We start from the raw sequence: 15,406 nt of genomic DNA, 5'->3' as shown, positions 1-15,406 counted from the left end.
GAAAGTGTGGCGCATGTTTTTATCGTCGTCCTGCTGAAAAAGTTATTGAAAAATGAATACAAAGTTACAGTCAAATAAAGCATTAAATCCGAACTACACTGGAATACCACGCAGATATGAAGACACTAAACCAGTGCAGACACAAGCTTTTACACACAATAGTATAATAGGTGAGTAAAAAGTAGGCTTTTGTTTTGGGCATAACATAGCCTGCCTATCGCTATCCTATCCTAGCTAGACTATCTAGGGTAGGTAGGCCCTGTCACGCCAAATGAGGTACCGCTGCCAAATGAGGTACCGCACTTAATTTGGCGTCTAAGGCGCCAAATTAGGTACTATTGCAAAATGAAGTTCTATTGTCATTTTTTAAAATACAGTTTATATAAAACAATTATATTTAAGCCAGTATTAAACTACAATATGTATTATGTGTTGTTACGCCTGTTATTAGATCACCATTACATTAAATTAAATATAAAGCAGAAAATAGTTATCCTTTTTTGATTTTCGTCGAATAGATCGAAGCGGAAGTGCTTCGGTCATGGTCCGCAAATTATATGATACGCCTTGTGTGCCAAAATCTTTTTACTGCTTTTTAGTTGTGCTGCAGTGCAGATTGTCTGTGATCAAGCAGAATCTGAGGATTTACCTGTGCTTGGGGGTCTGTCTATCAAGGTACAACATTTCGACGAAGCCAATTTAATATTTTCATTTTTTTAAATATCTGTAGAATGCGTCGTCATTTATTCTGAAGCTAATACTGTAGGCCTATATACCGTAATCAGGCGGTATTAAGGCTAGTTCACGTACAGTAGAATTCACGTAGAATTATGTGGTGTTGTTGCTTGATTGTAAATTGCCCAGATTCTTCATTAGAAAAGAAATGATATTAAGGTTAATTCTGGAACTGATATTAAGGAGTTTTTAGAACAGATATTAAGATGTCCTCTATAAACGGAGTCCTCACAAACTCATATAAGAGGTCCTCTTGTGAAATCAGGTTCCCGTCGAATTTATTTCAGCTAAGTAGCTAAATTATCATGGATTTCGTACCCACCATTCCATCGATAGCTTTTTTTCTCTCTTTTGTGGCGCAAACATATTATTTAACACAGTTGTTAATTCCCAATGTCGTTACAATTCATCAGTAACATTTTTACATTTATCAATTCCGTATTACATCCTATTTCATTAATGTTCATATTTTTCTATACACTTGACAATGATCATCATTACCATCTATATCTCGTTTTAAAATATTTTACACATAAAGAATTTGTGAGATTTTCATTTGTTTGTTTTCATTTTACAACCCGGATTATACAATGTAATTTATATACAAGATGAAAGGAAATAAAATCAGATCAGTACCACCTGTAACTCGTATCACAGTGAATTCCTTTTCTGATAATCGTAGCAAATTAGAAATTATATTAGCATAATAGTATTTCTTAAAGCTACCCATTTTTCTATACTTGTTTCTTTATTGTTATATGTTTCACCGTGATTCAATGTTATATAGCATATTGCTTTTAAATGAATTCCATAAAAATTTACCCACTGGCTTATTTAATGCTGATTTATTCTATAAATAGTGAAGGCTGCAAATGTGTAAATATAGGCCTAATCTACTATTCCATCGATATAGCTAATTAAATTACTGTATGTCAATAAATAATATATTAACTTGATTACAGTAGCATCCCACTCTCATCACCCCACAAAATATAACAGTGCATGCATGTTCCACATTATGTACGACGTATAATTGATGGAACGAACAACCGAGATGAAAATAACGCATCCCGGTAACGCATGCAATCTCCATTGCAAAATTAGGTTCCATTTAAGTATAAATTCTAATATTCCCGACCTCAAAATAATTAGTGTTATAACTAACTGTATTTAGCTTCCTAGAATTTCGTCCACCCCTCCAAACGTGTTTCCAACATCGTATCAAACAAGGTGACCGACTTCATTGCAAAATTAGGTTCCATTGCATTATTGCGAATTTAAGGTTGTTCCCCCGACTTCGAAGTAATACTTGCTTAGAATTTCGCTCAACGCCCCATTCCCATCCAAACTTTTTTCCCACATTGTAATATGATCTGAACAAACGACTTTATTGCAAAATTACGTTCAATTGTTTGCGAATTCACGTTGTGTTCCCAACCTTAAAATAACTCATGTATTTAGCTTGCTTAGAATTTCGCTCACCACATTCCCGTCCAAACATTTTCTCACATCGATATGAACAAATGAGATGACGACTTCATTGAAAAATTAGGTTCAATTATTTGCGAATTCACGTGCTTTTTTCCAACCTCAAAATAAGTATCATGTATTTAGCTTGCTTAGAATTTCGCTCACCCCATATCTCATCCAAAGTTTTTTCCCACATCATATGAACAAGATGACACGACTTCATTGCACAATTATGATCCATTATTGCGAATTTATGTTCAAATGTTCCCGATATCAAGGTAAAAAGTACCAGCTGAATAAAATATCTAACATATTGCAAAATTAGTCTCTATTATTGGGAATGTTTCCGACATCAAAGATTGTTAAAACTTGATGAAAATGACATTAGGATTGGTGAATTAATTAGTTAATTACCATTATTTATTTATTGTGATATGCATGTTCAACTGTTACCTTCTATTACGGTACGTGACATGAAAAGATTAATAACAAAAGAGAACAACGCAATATCTCAAAATTTGGTTTCATTATCTATTTATGTTCTAAATGTTTCCGACCTTATGAATTATTGTTTTGATGAAACAATTTGATGAATTTCCCCTCGAAGTAGGCCTACCTGTAGCCTGCCATCCCTTATTTATTTATTATAGGTCACACACACACACGTGTAACAAATGAGATGATGAAATTATAACAAATATCTAACTAACAATTTGCGACTTAGGTTCGCCATTATTCCGAATTTATGTTTTAATGTTTCAGACATCAAAGTAAATATAGTGTTATACTGTAGGTATAATAAGTGAAATAAATGTGATCATGTAACTCATATTCTTAAAGAACTTATAAATAAAAAACATAAATAACATTATACATTAAAAAAAAACGGAATTGATTAAAAATGAAACTAAAAGGATAGGAAACTGTATAGTTAAGCAATGTTAAACAAAAAAATATATACAATATAATCAATAGAATAACGGGATACATTCATATTCAACGAATAATCATTTTAATTTGAAAACATAAACATAGAAATTCATAAAAACGAACAAAATAGTAACGGGAATAATGTACCGACGAAAGGAACGTCAAATCAAAATATTACTAGGAAATAATGCAGAAATGGCGTCCCATAACTCAAACAATCAACGTTTTAGCGCTAAAGGCAAATTGTCCCAGACCATGTCCGCATAACATGCAGACGTGACTTCAGACACTTCCCTTTGGCGCTAAAACGAGTAGTCTTCTTTTCCAGCTGCTTAGAAAGGGGTCGGTAGGCTTCCCATCATGCATGTCGAGTTTTCTATATTTTTCGATGGCAGTACCTTTCGTTTTTTACACTAAAATCGTAAATTTTCGTCGTATGTTTCAGTTATAATGGTTTAATTTCATACAATGAATGAAGATTATTAGGTTAGAAATACTCAGGTTAATCATTTTCAGTTTGTGTTTATTTGGAAATAAATAATATCAATATTTAATAACACGATTAGCTCGCCAGAAACGTGCTGCCAAATTAAGTGACCTAGCCTTGTGCGATACAGACCACGCGCACCTCATTTGGCAATGTCACTTCATTTGGCGTTACAGGCCCTTCTAGCCTATAGGGCCTACTACACTAGATAGCTAGGCCTTTCTATCTAGCTATCTAGGGGCTGGGCCTATAGGTAGGCCTAGTACTAGTATGAAAGAACAATAGACAGATATTAGGGGCCTGGCCCTAGAGGCTAGGCCTAGTATTATTATTTAATAAATATACATTTTTTTTTTCAGATATTGGCCAATCAATTCATACAAGATGGGAAAGAGATGCATTTTCTGAAAGAGAAGCTGCCATTAGAGCGACAGAAGACTCTGTATGGGCCGAGGGAGAGAGGTTAAAAAATGCAGAAATACACAAAGTTCAACTAAGATGTGGTCAAGAAAAAGAACAAGCATTAAAAGATTTACAATCTCAACATGAACGACATTTTAAGGTACAGAACAGTAGCCTAATATGGAACACATTGAATCTAATTGAATAAAAAAAAAAAAGTTTTTCAAATACAGATTATTTTTTTACAATTTTATAAAAAAAAACGTTCACATATGCCTATATTAAATAAAACTTATGGAACCTGGACAACAGTAGTCATGTAAATATAGCTATGGGAAAATCAGAAGATGGGAAATTATTAAAAACAGTTGAGTCAAGTGATGTTATTAATTATTTAGAGTCCAAAAACATGTGTACAAAATGTTAATTAGGTTATTGTAAATAAAATTCTTTTCAGGAAGAAGCATTGCGAATAGAAGGAGAAATGCAGAAAATGACAATAGAGCAAGTAAGAGCGGAACGAGAATCTGGAGAAGAACATTTACGCAAGACAGTTGAAAAGTTGAAGGCAGAATGTGAAGAGGAGAAAATAAAAGCTGTACAGTGTGCAAGAGAAGAAGAAAAGAATTTGGCAGCTAAAGAGGCTGCAAGGGTTGCCATGTAAGAGATAGTATTGTCTACTGTATTCCACAACATCCTTTTTTTTACCAAACCAAACAGTGGCATAATGGCTGTAAGAGCTTACTGGCTAAACCCAGGGGCCCCTGAGCAGTGCCCATAGGAAAAAAACAGGCATTAAAACATGTTGAGACCTCTAGCGTTACACCACTGTGTAGAAACCTACTCAAAGATTAAAAATACTAATTAGAAAAACTGTAATTTAAAGCAAAAAAGAGTCAAATTGGCTGTCGGTGTCAGCTAATTTTTTTTATAATATAAGTGAAAACATAGTTTTTGTTGTGCTTTTTTTCTTGGGAGTGAATAACAAAATGGCCAATTCAGAGTCTGATTTTATTAATCTTCATTTTTCATGTTTTTGGGGACAAATTATTATTTATAATAATAATAATGACTATAATATTTACTCATGACACTTTTTACATTCAAAACTTTTTTCTAATTTTAGAGTGGTTGCCAAGGACACAGAAGAGGCTGCAAAGAAAGCTGCAAACGACAAACAAAATGCACTGAAGGACCTCGACAAGAAACTAACAGATGAAAAAACAAAAGCCGTTTCCGAGACACAAAAAATAGAGAGACAAACAGCTGCAACAGAAATGCAAAAATTGAAACAGTTACACGCCAAAGAAATCGCAAAATTGGAAGAGAAACTTAGCAAGGAAGAAAAAGCGCACAAATCAACAGACAATGAACTGGAACAAATGACCAAAGAAAAAGACTCATGGGTGAAAAAGTACAATGGCTTAAAGGATTCTTATCAGCTTTTTATAGATGAAACAAAAGGATTTTGCCCAGGCCAGGCAGATTTCTTGCTTGAGTGATTGGTGTGCTTCTTTTAAGTATTTGTTTATATGCCAAAGTATCTTTTTGGATTTGTCTTTTCATAGAATACACAATTTTTTTTTCTAATAAAAATGTGCTTATCATAACGTAGTTTACACAGTGTATTTCCAATGGGGTAGAATAGATATATTAGTCTTGTGTCCCCACAGTGAAGTAAAGAAATAGTATAAATATACTATTTAACACTATTAAATAGTATAAATATAGTATGTAACACATCTATGTACTATTACCACACAAAAACAGAACAGTTACATGGGAAAAGACAATGGGGAGTTTTTGTTTTGGGATGTTAGACGAAGGAGAAACCCACTCTGAAATCTGCGTATAAGCCAGGTTACCATTCCGTTTCTCTTTAAGACTGTATTTGGTCAGTTTAACCAAGGTAATCTAACAGGACACTGAGCTTGCCTTGCCAAGATAGCAACTCGTGTCTGACTGCGAGAAATGCTGTACCAGGTCGTACTGTACTATGTACATATTCTCTGTGGCGCAGTGCCTGTTAAAGGGTGTGAAACTGATCGTGTCACAGCCACAGATAAACTCTTTGATCTCTGTAGCTCAGCATCCTGTTGTTAGATTGCCTTGGTTTAACATTCATTTACCGTCCAAAAATGAAAGCTCACAATTTTTGTAGCAAAGGCACAAAGATTTCTTTACATTTTGTAGTATGATGTGCTGTAATTTAACCTAAAATATGAAAATATTCAGTCTTGATATTAATATTGTGTGCTTATTTAGCTTTTGTGCACATTGCTCAGTATTACTACAGTATTAACTCTCACAATGTTCAGCTTTTTTAGCTTTTTTATCGTTGCTTGTGCTATTGACAAAACTTGTCTATTTTCCTGGTCAACCTTCATGTTTGTAATGAATTTATAAAAGAATGTTGTAATTAAATATATCCATAAATAAGTTAGTGTGTCTTATGTTTTTTTGTTTACATTTTTAATCAACTGAGTAATATTGAAGGGATTATCAGGATGACTAGAACTGGTAAAACAGAATTATTTAAAGGCATATTGAACTCTAGAAACTCGCAGAAGTAAAATGTATGCTCAAGGAGCCAGTGGCATAACGGCTATGAGCGCTCACTGGCTAAACCCAGGGGCCCCTGAGCTTACAGGGACCCTGGGACTTACAGGGACCCTGGGACTTACAGGAACCCTGGGACTTACAGGGGCCCTTGAGCAGAGCTCAGAGGAAACAACAGGCTTGAAACTGAGCCCAGAGTAAACAACAGGCTTTAAAATAAGGCTAAAAACATCCGAGGCCTCCAGGGGATTTTAAATCAGGGCCTCATGCCTCTGTGTTACACCACAGCAAGGAACCCTGGGGTAAAACATAATAATGAAAACATTTCAATATTTAACTTTTTATTTCCATGACGGAAATTATTTTATTGCTATAAATAGAAATAAACAATATGCGATATCATATTTGATAATTTGGTTTAATTTGTACATTTTTAAATTTTAAGCTGTAGAGCAGCATAAAACTATTGTAAAAATTATAATTCGATAAAAATATATAAATACATAATTAAATTAGAGAAAATGTGCAGTAAAAATATAAAGCTAATAGCTTTTGCCGCCAGCAACTTTTTAGAGCTTCCATCCCTTATTGGATATTTACACACATTACGCTTACAGTTATATTTACAATACTTATAAATAGTGTGTGACAAAATACGGTACCAGAATTTCCATTAAATTGAAACTGAACACTAAAAATGCAACTACGGTAGGAATCTTTTTTAGATTAGCTACTTTTACAAATGAGTGCACAGCGTTTATATGATCCAGCCAGGAACATGGATTACACTGTACTAATGTATGCTTCTGCAACGGCCAATGCTAATTACCAACAAGAAATTTGTATTAGAGAAGCTTTTCATTTGTGAGAACAATCAATTAGATTTCTGACAAATATATTTATTATTTTACTAAATGCCTCGTTATTTGATTATTAGGTGGGTTATGTTTATTCTTGCTGGCCTCTTAAAATAATTTCTAGCACATTACAAAGGCAGCGAAATGTTTTGTTACATATACGTTATACCAACCTTGATTGCAAATTTTCCTCCCTTTCATAAAATCAAAATGGTAGTGCAGGTATAATCAACTAGTCTTCCATTTATTGAAAGTACTGATGAAGAAGTCAATCTGTGGTGACTTACTTTGACTTTTAGTTGATAGAAGATGGGTTAGGAAAGATTTAATTTCAAATATGGGGGCAGGGTAAAACGTTAAACAATTTGATTACTACATAAAGTATACCTATCAATATCACTTAACGATTTATTATGTTGAACTTTCTTTGCCCCGGGTGCCTTACTACTAAATGTCAGATCACTTCCTGTTAAAGAAATTGAACTGTCTGAAGGGACTAGGCCTGGTGACTGTGGGTCAGGATATAGGTTTGGGGCGCTTTGAGATGCTTCCCTGTTCAGGGTTGAGTGTGCTTTATTTGTTTGTGGTTCGTCTAGTTTGTAATCTTTAACATACTGACAGCCTTTTCCGAGTAAAACGATGCTGATTAAAATCTTCAGTAATGTAATGCTGTAAATGAAAATGGTGAACGTCTTTATAGTAGGTTAAATAAATTGTTGTATATTCATATGAATTTATTTTCCTATACTACTATTTTTTTTTTAAATGTTACATTGTCTATCCACAAGTTTTATATTTTTCTATAAGTCTATCATCTCATTAATGTTTCACAGTTCTATACTATTGCTATTCCTATAAATAGTCGGTTTCATTTGTGTTTATAAATACATCTATCTAGCACTGTTTTTGTTTTTATTATGTTGTTTATTTTTATTGTTTTTATGCATTTTATATCTATGTTTTCTATTTAGTTTCAATTGTTGTATATTGCGGATTTCCCTTTTAATAGATGGGGAATGTCAGATTTAAGTGTTAACATTTATTTATGATGAGATGATTTTATTGAGCATTTCAATTTAAAATAAATTTCATTCGAACATTTACTCATCACTTGCAGGATTGATAAACTATATCGTGCTTAAAAACTAAACCTCATTTTAGGCTTAAGGAGTAGATTTGTTTTACAGTTACAAGATCGAACACCGGACCTTGGGATTGGAAGGTAAGCATGCTTACTACCAAGCTACAACTCTACTAGGTGAAGTTTTTAGTTTGTCTGTTAGTTAGTTCAAATAAACTATATCTTAAATGTTAGTGGATGATATCTTTGTTATCTGTGCATTGAATAACTTTTTTAAAAATTACCTTATGTATGAAAGAATGATGATAACAACTGAAATGAATCCACTCATTTTAAATGACTGGGTGAAGATACGTATTCCCTAAAATTGTAAAGAAAGTTTTTTAATTTAAAGTTTATACTGCACTCAACTAATCTCAATATATATAGTATAATACAAATACTTCAAGCAATGAAATACATGAGCACTATCTGTTTCAGACAAATACAAATTTTAAAAAATAAATTAAAATATAATTAAGATTTGTAATGTCATCATCGGAATTAAATAACACAACAACAAAGTGAAGAATCAACATCAAAAATAAAGTTTTTTTGATGTGACCAAACAATTTTAAAGGGTAAACTCAAACCGATTGTGAATGCATTTATAACATAGTTCATGACATATACATAAAAAACACACTTTAAAGGAACTTACCAATGCTGCAATAGGCAATGGAATGAACCCCATTCGTCTGGACACCAAGTCTGTGTGATCTGAGTAAGCCTAAATAAAATGATTCAAACCAGGAGAAATTGATCAATGACCTTTGACTTGCATAAATTACCAAACCAAAGCAATAGAAATAATGACTATGCTCAACAAAACCAGAATAAATTGGTGTTGTGATAGTGTCTGCATCCACCCAAAAACGTTTATTTCAGGACTGATTTGGTTGTTTTTAATGCAATAACCCATTTAGCAGCTATCTAATGAAAAATAGAAACCAGTCACAATGGAGTGATACGGGTTTTGTGTCTGGGAAGAACTGAAATTGTTTATGCATTATTAATTACACTAGTATAGTACAGTGTATTAAAATAAATAATAAATATAATATTGTATTTAAAATACATGACAAAAAGAATACTTACTGTCTTTTTTCTACTTGATACTAAATCATTTGCTAAACTTGCACGATATTCTAGATAAACCTGCAAAAAAAACAAGAACAAATTAATAATTTAGTTTACACAAACCAACAGTGGTGTTGGTAGTCTATGAGTGCTAGCTTACCTGGATAAACCGACAATAGCCCTTTCTCCTCGAAGAGCGAGATATACCTCGAAAAGTAGAAATTTTCATTGAACACCCCTCTCCACAAGTGGTATAGTCCATGAACTATGCCCTTAGGTGGGAGCCTCCCCACAAACCACTATCATCATTTCTTATTGTCGGTTTATCCAGGTAAGCTAGGCACGAAATAGACTAAGTAGTTTATATCAGCAAAATGTATAAAAATATTATAATTATTTTGATTTATATAGTTATATTGAAAAGCAAAAACTTTTGGTAAAAAAACAATTACCTCAGCTGAAATACAGTTAAATTTGGTAATGAATGCATGTTTAACCCAGTCTACCAAGACCTCTGCCATGAGCACTAAGATTAGGTCTGGGATTAGCTGTTTGAAATGTTCTAAAATTCAAAGAAAAACAAATTTTACGTGATAGAATGTTCAAACAGGCAGAAAGAGAGAGATGCTACAATTCCAAAATCTAGGCCAGGCTCAAGTACATCATTTAAACTTACCTGGATTCCAGGAAAATTCTGTCATGTTTCTGAGAACGACAATTGACAGTAAAACCAGGTAATGGTAGCGTTCGCGTATGTCAGCACAAGACATCTGGTATAAATTACGCGTCTCAAATTTCTTGAATACGCTTCCTTTCAACTCTACAAACTGCACCAACAAAAAAGTTTTTACATTATTGAAATCAAAATGAACAGTGATTTACACAAATGACTACACATCAACAGTGAGTTACACATGATTGAATAAAACAGTGCTTACATGAAATAAACAAAGAATATCGAGTTACACAAAAACCAATAGATGGACTGATTATGTTTAAATAACACGGAGTAGTATAAAACTGACTCCATATAATGAGAGGCAAGCCATGATTCAACGTTTCGATCTTTTTGATCATCAGGAATGAACAATTATAACTACAGTCTATTCATAAGTATATAAACGAGATATAAACAATTAGTTATACAAGGTGTTACAAAGAAAATCAAAACAAAAGGCAGTAGATACACAAGTAAAAATCAGATAACAATTTTATTTCTTTTGATTCTCTCAGACCACAATTCAATGATGGCTTGTTGCGGGGAATGGCTTAGGCCTCTTTGAGTAATATAATAAATTACACCAATTATTGGAGTGTCAATTATTTTTATGTTTGGATAAATTAATACTTTGTATGTAACTGTGAAGTGTGAAAATATTGTTAAACTTTTTTTAACAATTCAAAATCCATGTTGTGAATACATAAAAATGTATTACTATTCTACCTTCAGTTCAACTAAAGAAATTTGGACAAGGTATAATCAGTGTAAAGTTCTTTATCATACACATACATTGTGACCAATGGCTTCACGTCCTATCTGAAGGATGAGGTCATTTGCGTAAAATAGCAGACTCAGACTTACATTGTTGGACATCATGATGGTGAGTAGAGCTTTTGTGTGTGAATTAAATGCCACATTCAATGTAGTAGCCTGGAATAAGACTAAGACCGCATGTAAAACTGAATTAAATTAAGGTATTTAACCTAAAAGAGACCGATGGGATGAAGCAGTAAGGAATGAAGCTATCAGCACAGTCATCCCTGTATGTCATTTTTCTATTAGATGCAATTAAGTCAACTGTGTCGATAGAAATTAAGAAATTACAAGCATGGTTGTGGCATGTGGAGTTGTGGCTTGTTGGTTAGGATGCTTGGCTATCAATCCAAGGGTCCTGGGTTCAAGTCCTGTCATATCATATGTCAGGATTTATTCTAATTCCACTCCCAAAGACTTGTAATAAGACTTTGTTTATGTAGAGCATCTTGTGTATATGTTTGTCTTGTGAACATGATCGCCACCTTTAAAAAGGATAGAATGAATTCGCTTATTGTTGTCCTTGGCAATTTGCCTAATATAAAAATGGTTGACAATGACATGCAAATGACATGGTCAACCTTTAAACAGAAAACCTCCTTGTACGTTTTAAAAAGGAATAGTACACTTAAACCAACAGACTTTTTGGAAAATCAGAATTTTGGGCTAACCATATAGGAAATTGAATAAACTTTACATAGACACTTATTGTTTTCAACTGTTAAAATACTTGTAAGAATGCTCACTGGCCTAAACCACATTTATTGAAATGTGGCGTTAAAAAATATAGCAAACTTTCACCAAAAAAAAGGATACAGACATAAACAATAGCTAATCCCAAATGGGGAATGATGCCAAAATGTTCTCTCCTTTTCTTCTTTGGTTCGGTTGCCGTCCAAAATAAAGCATCCAGAATGTCTTGACCAAATGATGAAAATAAGCGGTCAGCTACCTGCATTAAAACAAATAAATTGTTAATTAAAAGGAAACCATAAACTTTTACAATAAAGTTTGACTGGACACACTTAGCCAGATGCAAAATGTCTTGACTTGTTTTTTTTATAAAAATTTTCTTTCTGTGAATTGAAAAAAACTATTATTTCCATGCTTTATCTATAACTTTTGATCAAAGGCAACCAATAGTCTGGTTTGTGGTGCACCATGTTTTTCTGAAAGGGAATAAAGTCAAGAATGTCTTGACCATACTTCATTTCTTTTTGGAAGCCTAAGAGGCCTGGTGTATCACAGTTAAACCTTAAAGATGTATTGTCCTCCAAAAACATGAAAAATGAAGATTTATTAAATCTTATTTAAAGACTTTAGATTTTGCAGTTGCAGCTTTGATAAAGTTATTCAATTCTGTAGAAAAAAAAATCAACAAAAATAATTATTTCACTTATAAAAAGACAAAAGAAACGGTTAATTTTAACCAAAAACCATTTTTAATTAAATTAACATTTTTTTTAGGAAAATAATTTTTTTTTCGATCCAGTTTTTGGTCAAAGTGAATAACTATTATGTTGAAAAAATTTTGTTGAGGGGACAATATATCTTTAAAAGAAGCAATCATTAATACCTCCAACATATTGTAGATGATATACAGTTTAATCATGGCCTGGCCTCTGACAATATGATACAACATCGAAATGTCTACAAAGTTAAGAATCCAGCTGCAGGAAATCAGTATAAACCCTTTTAACAGGTCACACATTTGAGCTGGTTCCAGCCACCGGCCACCTCTGAAAATTAAATATAAAATAAATGATTATTCTTCTCATTATACTGGATGACCTCTCCAAACTTTGAATAAGGTATTTAATGTTTTCTTTACTACAGTTTCATTTTGCCCGGGAGACTCCTGAATTTTAGACTCATCTCCCTGGCTAATATTGTGCTCCCGGTTTCCCATATTTTCTCCCGGATTACAAAGATAACTGAATTTTGATGTATGTGTGTAGTTTGCTGCATTAAAATTTAACTAAAAGGAGAAAATTTACGATATTTAAACCACTGTACGACCATCTAGGGTCATAACTTTTCTAACGGATACCACGCGATACCACTTGTGACGTTACACACTGCATTCCTTACCTCTCGATAACAGATAGAGGGCGCTGTTGACCTAAAAAAAAAACACCACCTTCCATTTTTTTAACTTCAGATGTTGGCACTCCCACTTTTTTATGTTTATAGACTTTTAATTTTCCACAGAAATGTTCATGTTTTATTGATGGCCAGTAAATTTAAATTTGGCTGCCTCAGTCTGCCAGTTAAAAATAACATAATGGATAACCCCTGAGTACCTCTTTAAAAAAGCGGTATAATTACCAAAACACTGAGAGATCTAAAATGTTCGTATATCCAAACACAAAGTATATAGAAAGAATTAATAGAGGAAAAGGCAAACACCCACTCCACAACCCCTGAATAAACACACATCCTACCGTTGCACTTGACAGGGTCCAATAAATATCTTGAGGAGCGCCATGAACACTCGCATTGGTAGGAATGTAAACAAAAATAGAAAGGCATCCATGCAGAGGAAAAAGCCATACCACATCATCTGTTAAAGAATAGAATAAACCATAAAGCTCTGTCTAAACTATCAAACTAGTTTGACAAAAAAGTGTGATGTGTCCAAATATGGTAGTGATATGGTCAAATATGGTAGTGATATGAAATGTCCATATATGCGCACATCACATTTTTTTGTGACATTAAGTTTGATATTGTAGACAAGTCTTATTGACAAGGAATATAAAGCAGTATAGAATACAATAAAGTCAAAAGCCACACACCTATGGAAAAAGGGAAATAATAAAATAAATTACGTTTATTTAAAGATGTATTGTCCCTTTGACTAATTCCAAAAAACATTTTTTTTTAATATTTCGAAAAAAAGTGGGTCATTTTGAAGTATCATAATAGTTATTAACTTTCACCAAAAACTAGTCAAAAAAAAATCATTTTACTGAAATACAGACGTTTTTTTGTTCAAAAAATAACTTTGACTTTGATCAAAACATATCTCATAATGCAACGCGCTTGTTTGGCTACTCTGTATGCATAATCAAAAAAAATTTCCTCGAGATTTGTGTGAAAACACCTTCTCAACTGTGACGAGTTGTAAACAATCCTAATTAGCATCATGCATAATGCATACTCGTGGTTTGAAATCTTTGTTTACTTTCGCTCGCGACGATTTTCCAGAAGAAATGTAATTAAATTAATTTACCTGTTAATTATGTAAACTTGTTGTTTTTGTTTTTGGCGAATTTTCGACTTAAAGTGAATAACTTTAATATTAATTATTACTTTGATATGGCCAAATTAAATTTAGAATATTTTGACATTCATTTTTTTTTGTTTCAAGGGACAATACATCTTTAATCATAGAGATAATACTGTATACTGCACTTAATATTATTACCTTTTCAACTTCTTTTTGAATTTTAAAAAATGTGTAAACACGCTCTCGCTTTTGTTCATACTTTGCCTCATCATGTTGTAGAAAATAGCCTCTTGTTAATTCTGCATTTAGATACTTAAATAAAGAAAGATCTGAAAACAAACATTATAAAGTCTATCTTTTGATGTAATACAGAGGGAGGTGTTTACTCGAGGGGCTCGATCGAGGGAGGCGTTTATATTTTAAAAAGTGGGGCGTTTATTATTCGATTAAATACGGTATTTTAAATTAATTCAGGAAGGCTATATTATTATATAACTAATAATAAATAAAAACGTTTTAAAACCGCGTACTGTTATCCGAATTGTTCGTAAAGCTTTCTCTTCTTGTATTAGACACATTTTTAGCCACCCCCTCAGCTTTCGAAGTTTCAGGCGGTGATGGTGGGACAACGTCAACACCACCGACAGCTTCGCCATCTGTGTCACCTTCCTCCTTCGTCGGCCTACCACCGCTACACCGAGGCCTAGATTCAATGGATTCATCTCCATCTTTTGGTGTGATAAAATCACCTTTTCCCAAAGTGTTAGTATCAGACTGCATTATAAAATCCTGCAGTTTATCAAAATATACGTGGAATTAATAGTTGAGCATTATACAGACATAAAAATACCAACGCATATGCTGCAAAATGGTCATGGTAAACATGCGACCACACGATTGACTCTCAAAAAACAGAGCGCCACCTACAATTTTAGAAATTCGCCTCTTTTCATTTATTCACATTGCTGTGAAATTGTCATCTCACAAAACTTGTATCTTC

General features: G+C 33.1%; 2 protein-coding genes across 2 annotated transcripts; one reads left to right on the top strand and one right to left on the bottom strand.

Annotated features, from left to right (window-relative positions):
- Position 1: 1 nt before the first annotated feature.
- LOC144837592 (uncharacterized protein C6orf163 homolog) lies at positions 2-6,463 on the top strand. Its single transcript, XM_078692779.1, has 4 exons — positions 2-170; positions 3,982-4,184; positions 4,482-4,684; positions 5,151-6,463. Exons 1-4 carry the CDS (start codon positions 53-55, stop codon positions 5,524-5,526), a joined length of 900 nt encoding a protein of 299 aa, XP_078548905.1. The 5' UTR covers positions 2-52; the 3' UTR covers positions 5,527-6,463.
- A 452-nt stretch (positions 6,464-6,915) lies between these two features.
- LOC144838554 (transmembrane anterior posterior transformation protein 1 homolog) lies at positions 6,916-15,289 on the bottom strand. Its single transcript, XM_078693964.1, has 12 exons — positions 14,937-15,289; positions 14,605-14,735; positions 13,619-13,737; positions 12,751-12,913; positions 11,991-12,126; positions 11,223-11,320; positions 10,317-10,467; positions 10,093-10,202; positions 9,659-9,718; positions 9,222-9,290; positions 8,806-8,882; positions 6,916-8,109 (listed from the first exon to the last, which is right to left on the bottom strand). Exons 1-12 carry the CDS (start codon positions 15,184-15,186, stop codon positions 7,797-7,799), a joined length of 1,677 nt encoding a protein of 558 aa, XP_078550090.1. The 5' UTR covers positions 15,187-15,289; the 3' UTR covers positions 6,916-7,796.
- Between the last annotated feature and the right edge of the window lie 117 nt (positions 15,290-15,406).

The sequence above is a fragment of the Antedon bifida genome, chromosome 3 (genome assembly GCF_963402885.1).
Source record: "Antedon bifida chromosome 3, ecAntBifi1.1, whole genome shotgun sequence".
Taxonomy (NCBI): Eukaryota; Metazoa; Echinodermata; class Crinoidea; order Comatulida; family Antedonidae; genus Antedon; species Antedon bifida.
The sequence above is the reverse complement of the archived record's forward strand: the minus strand, read 5'-3'. Positions and strand labels throughout refer to the sequence as shown.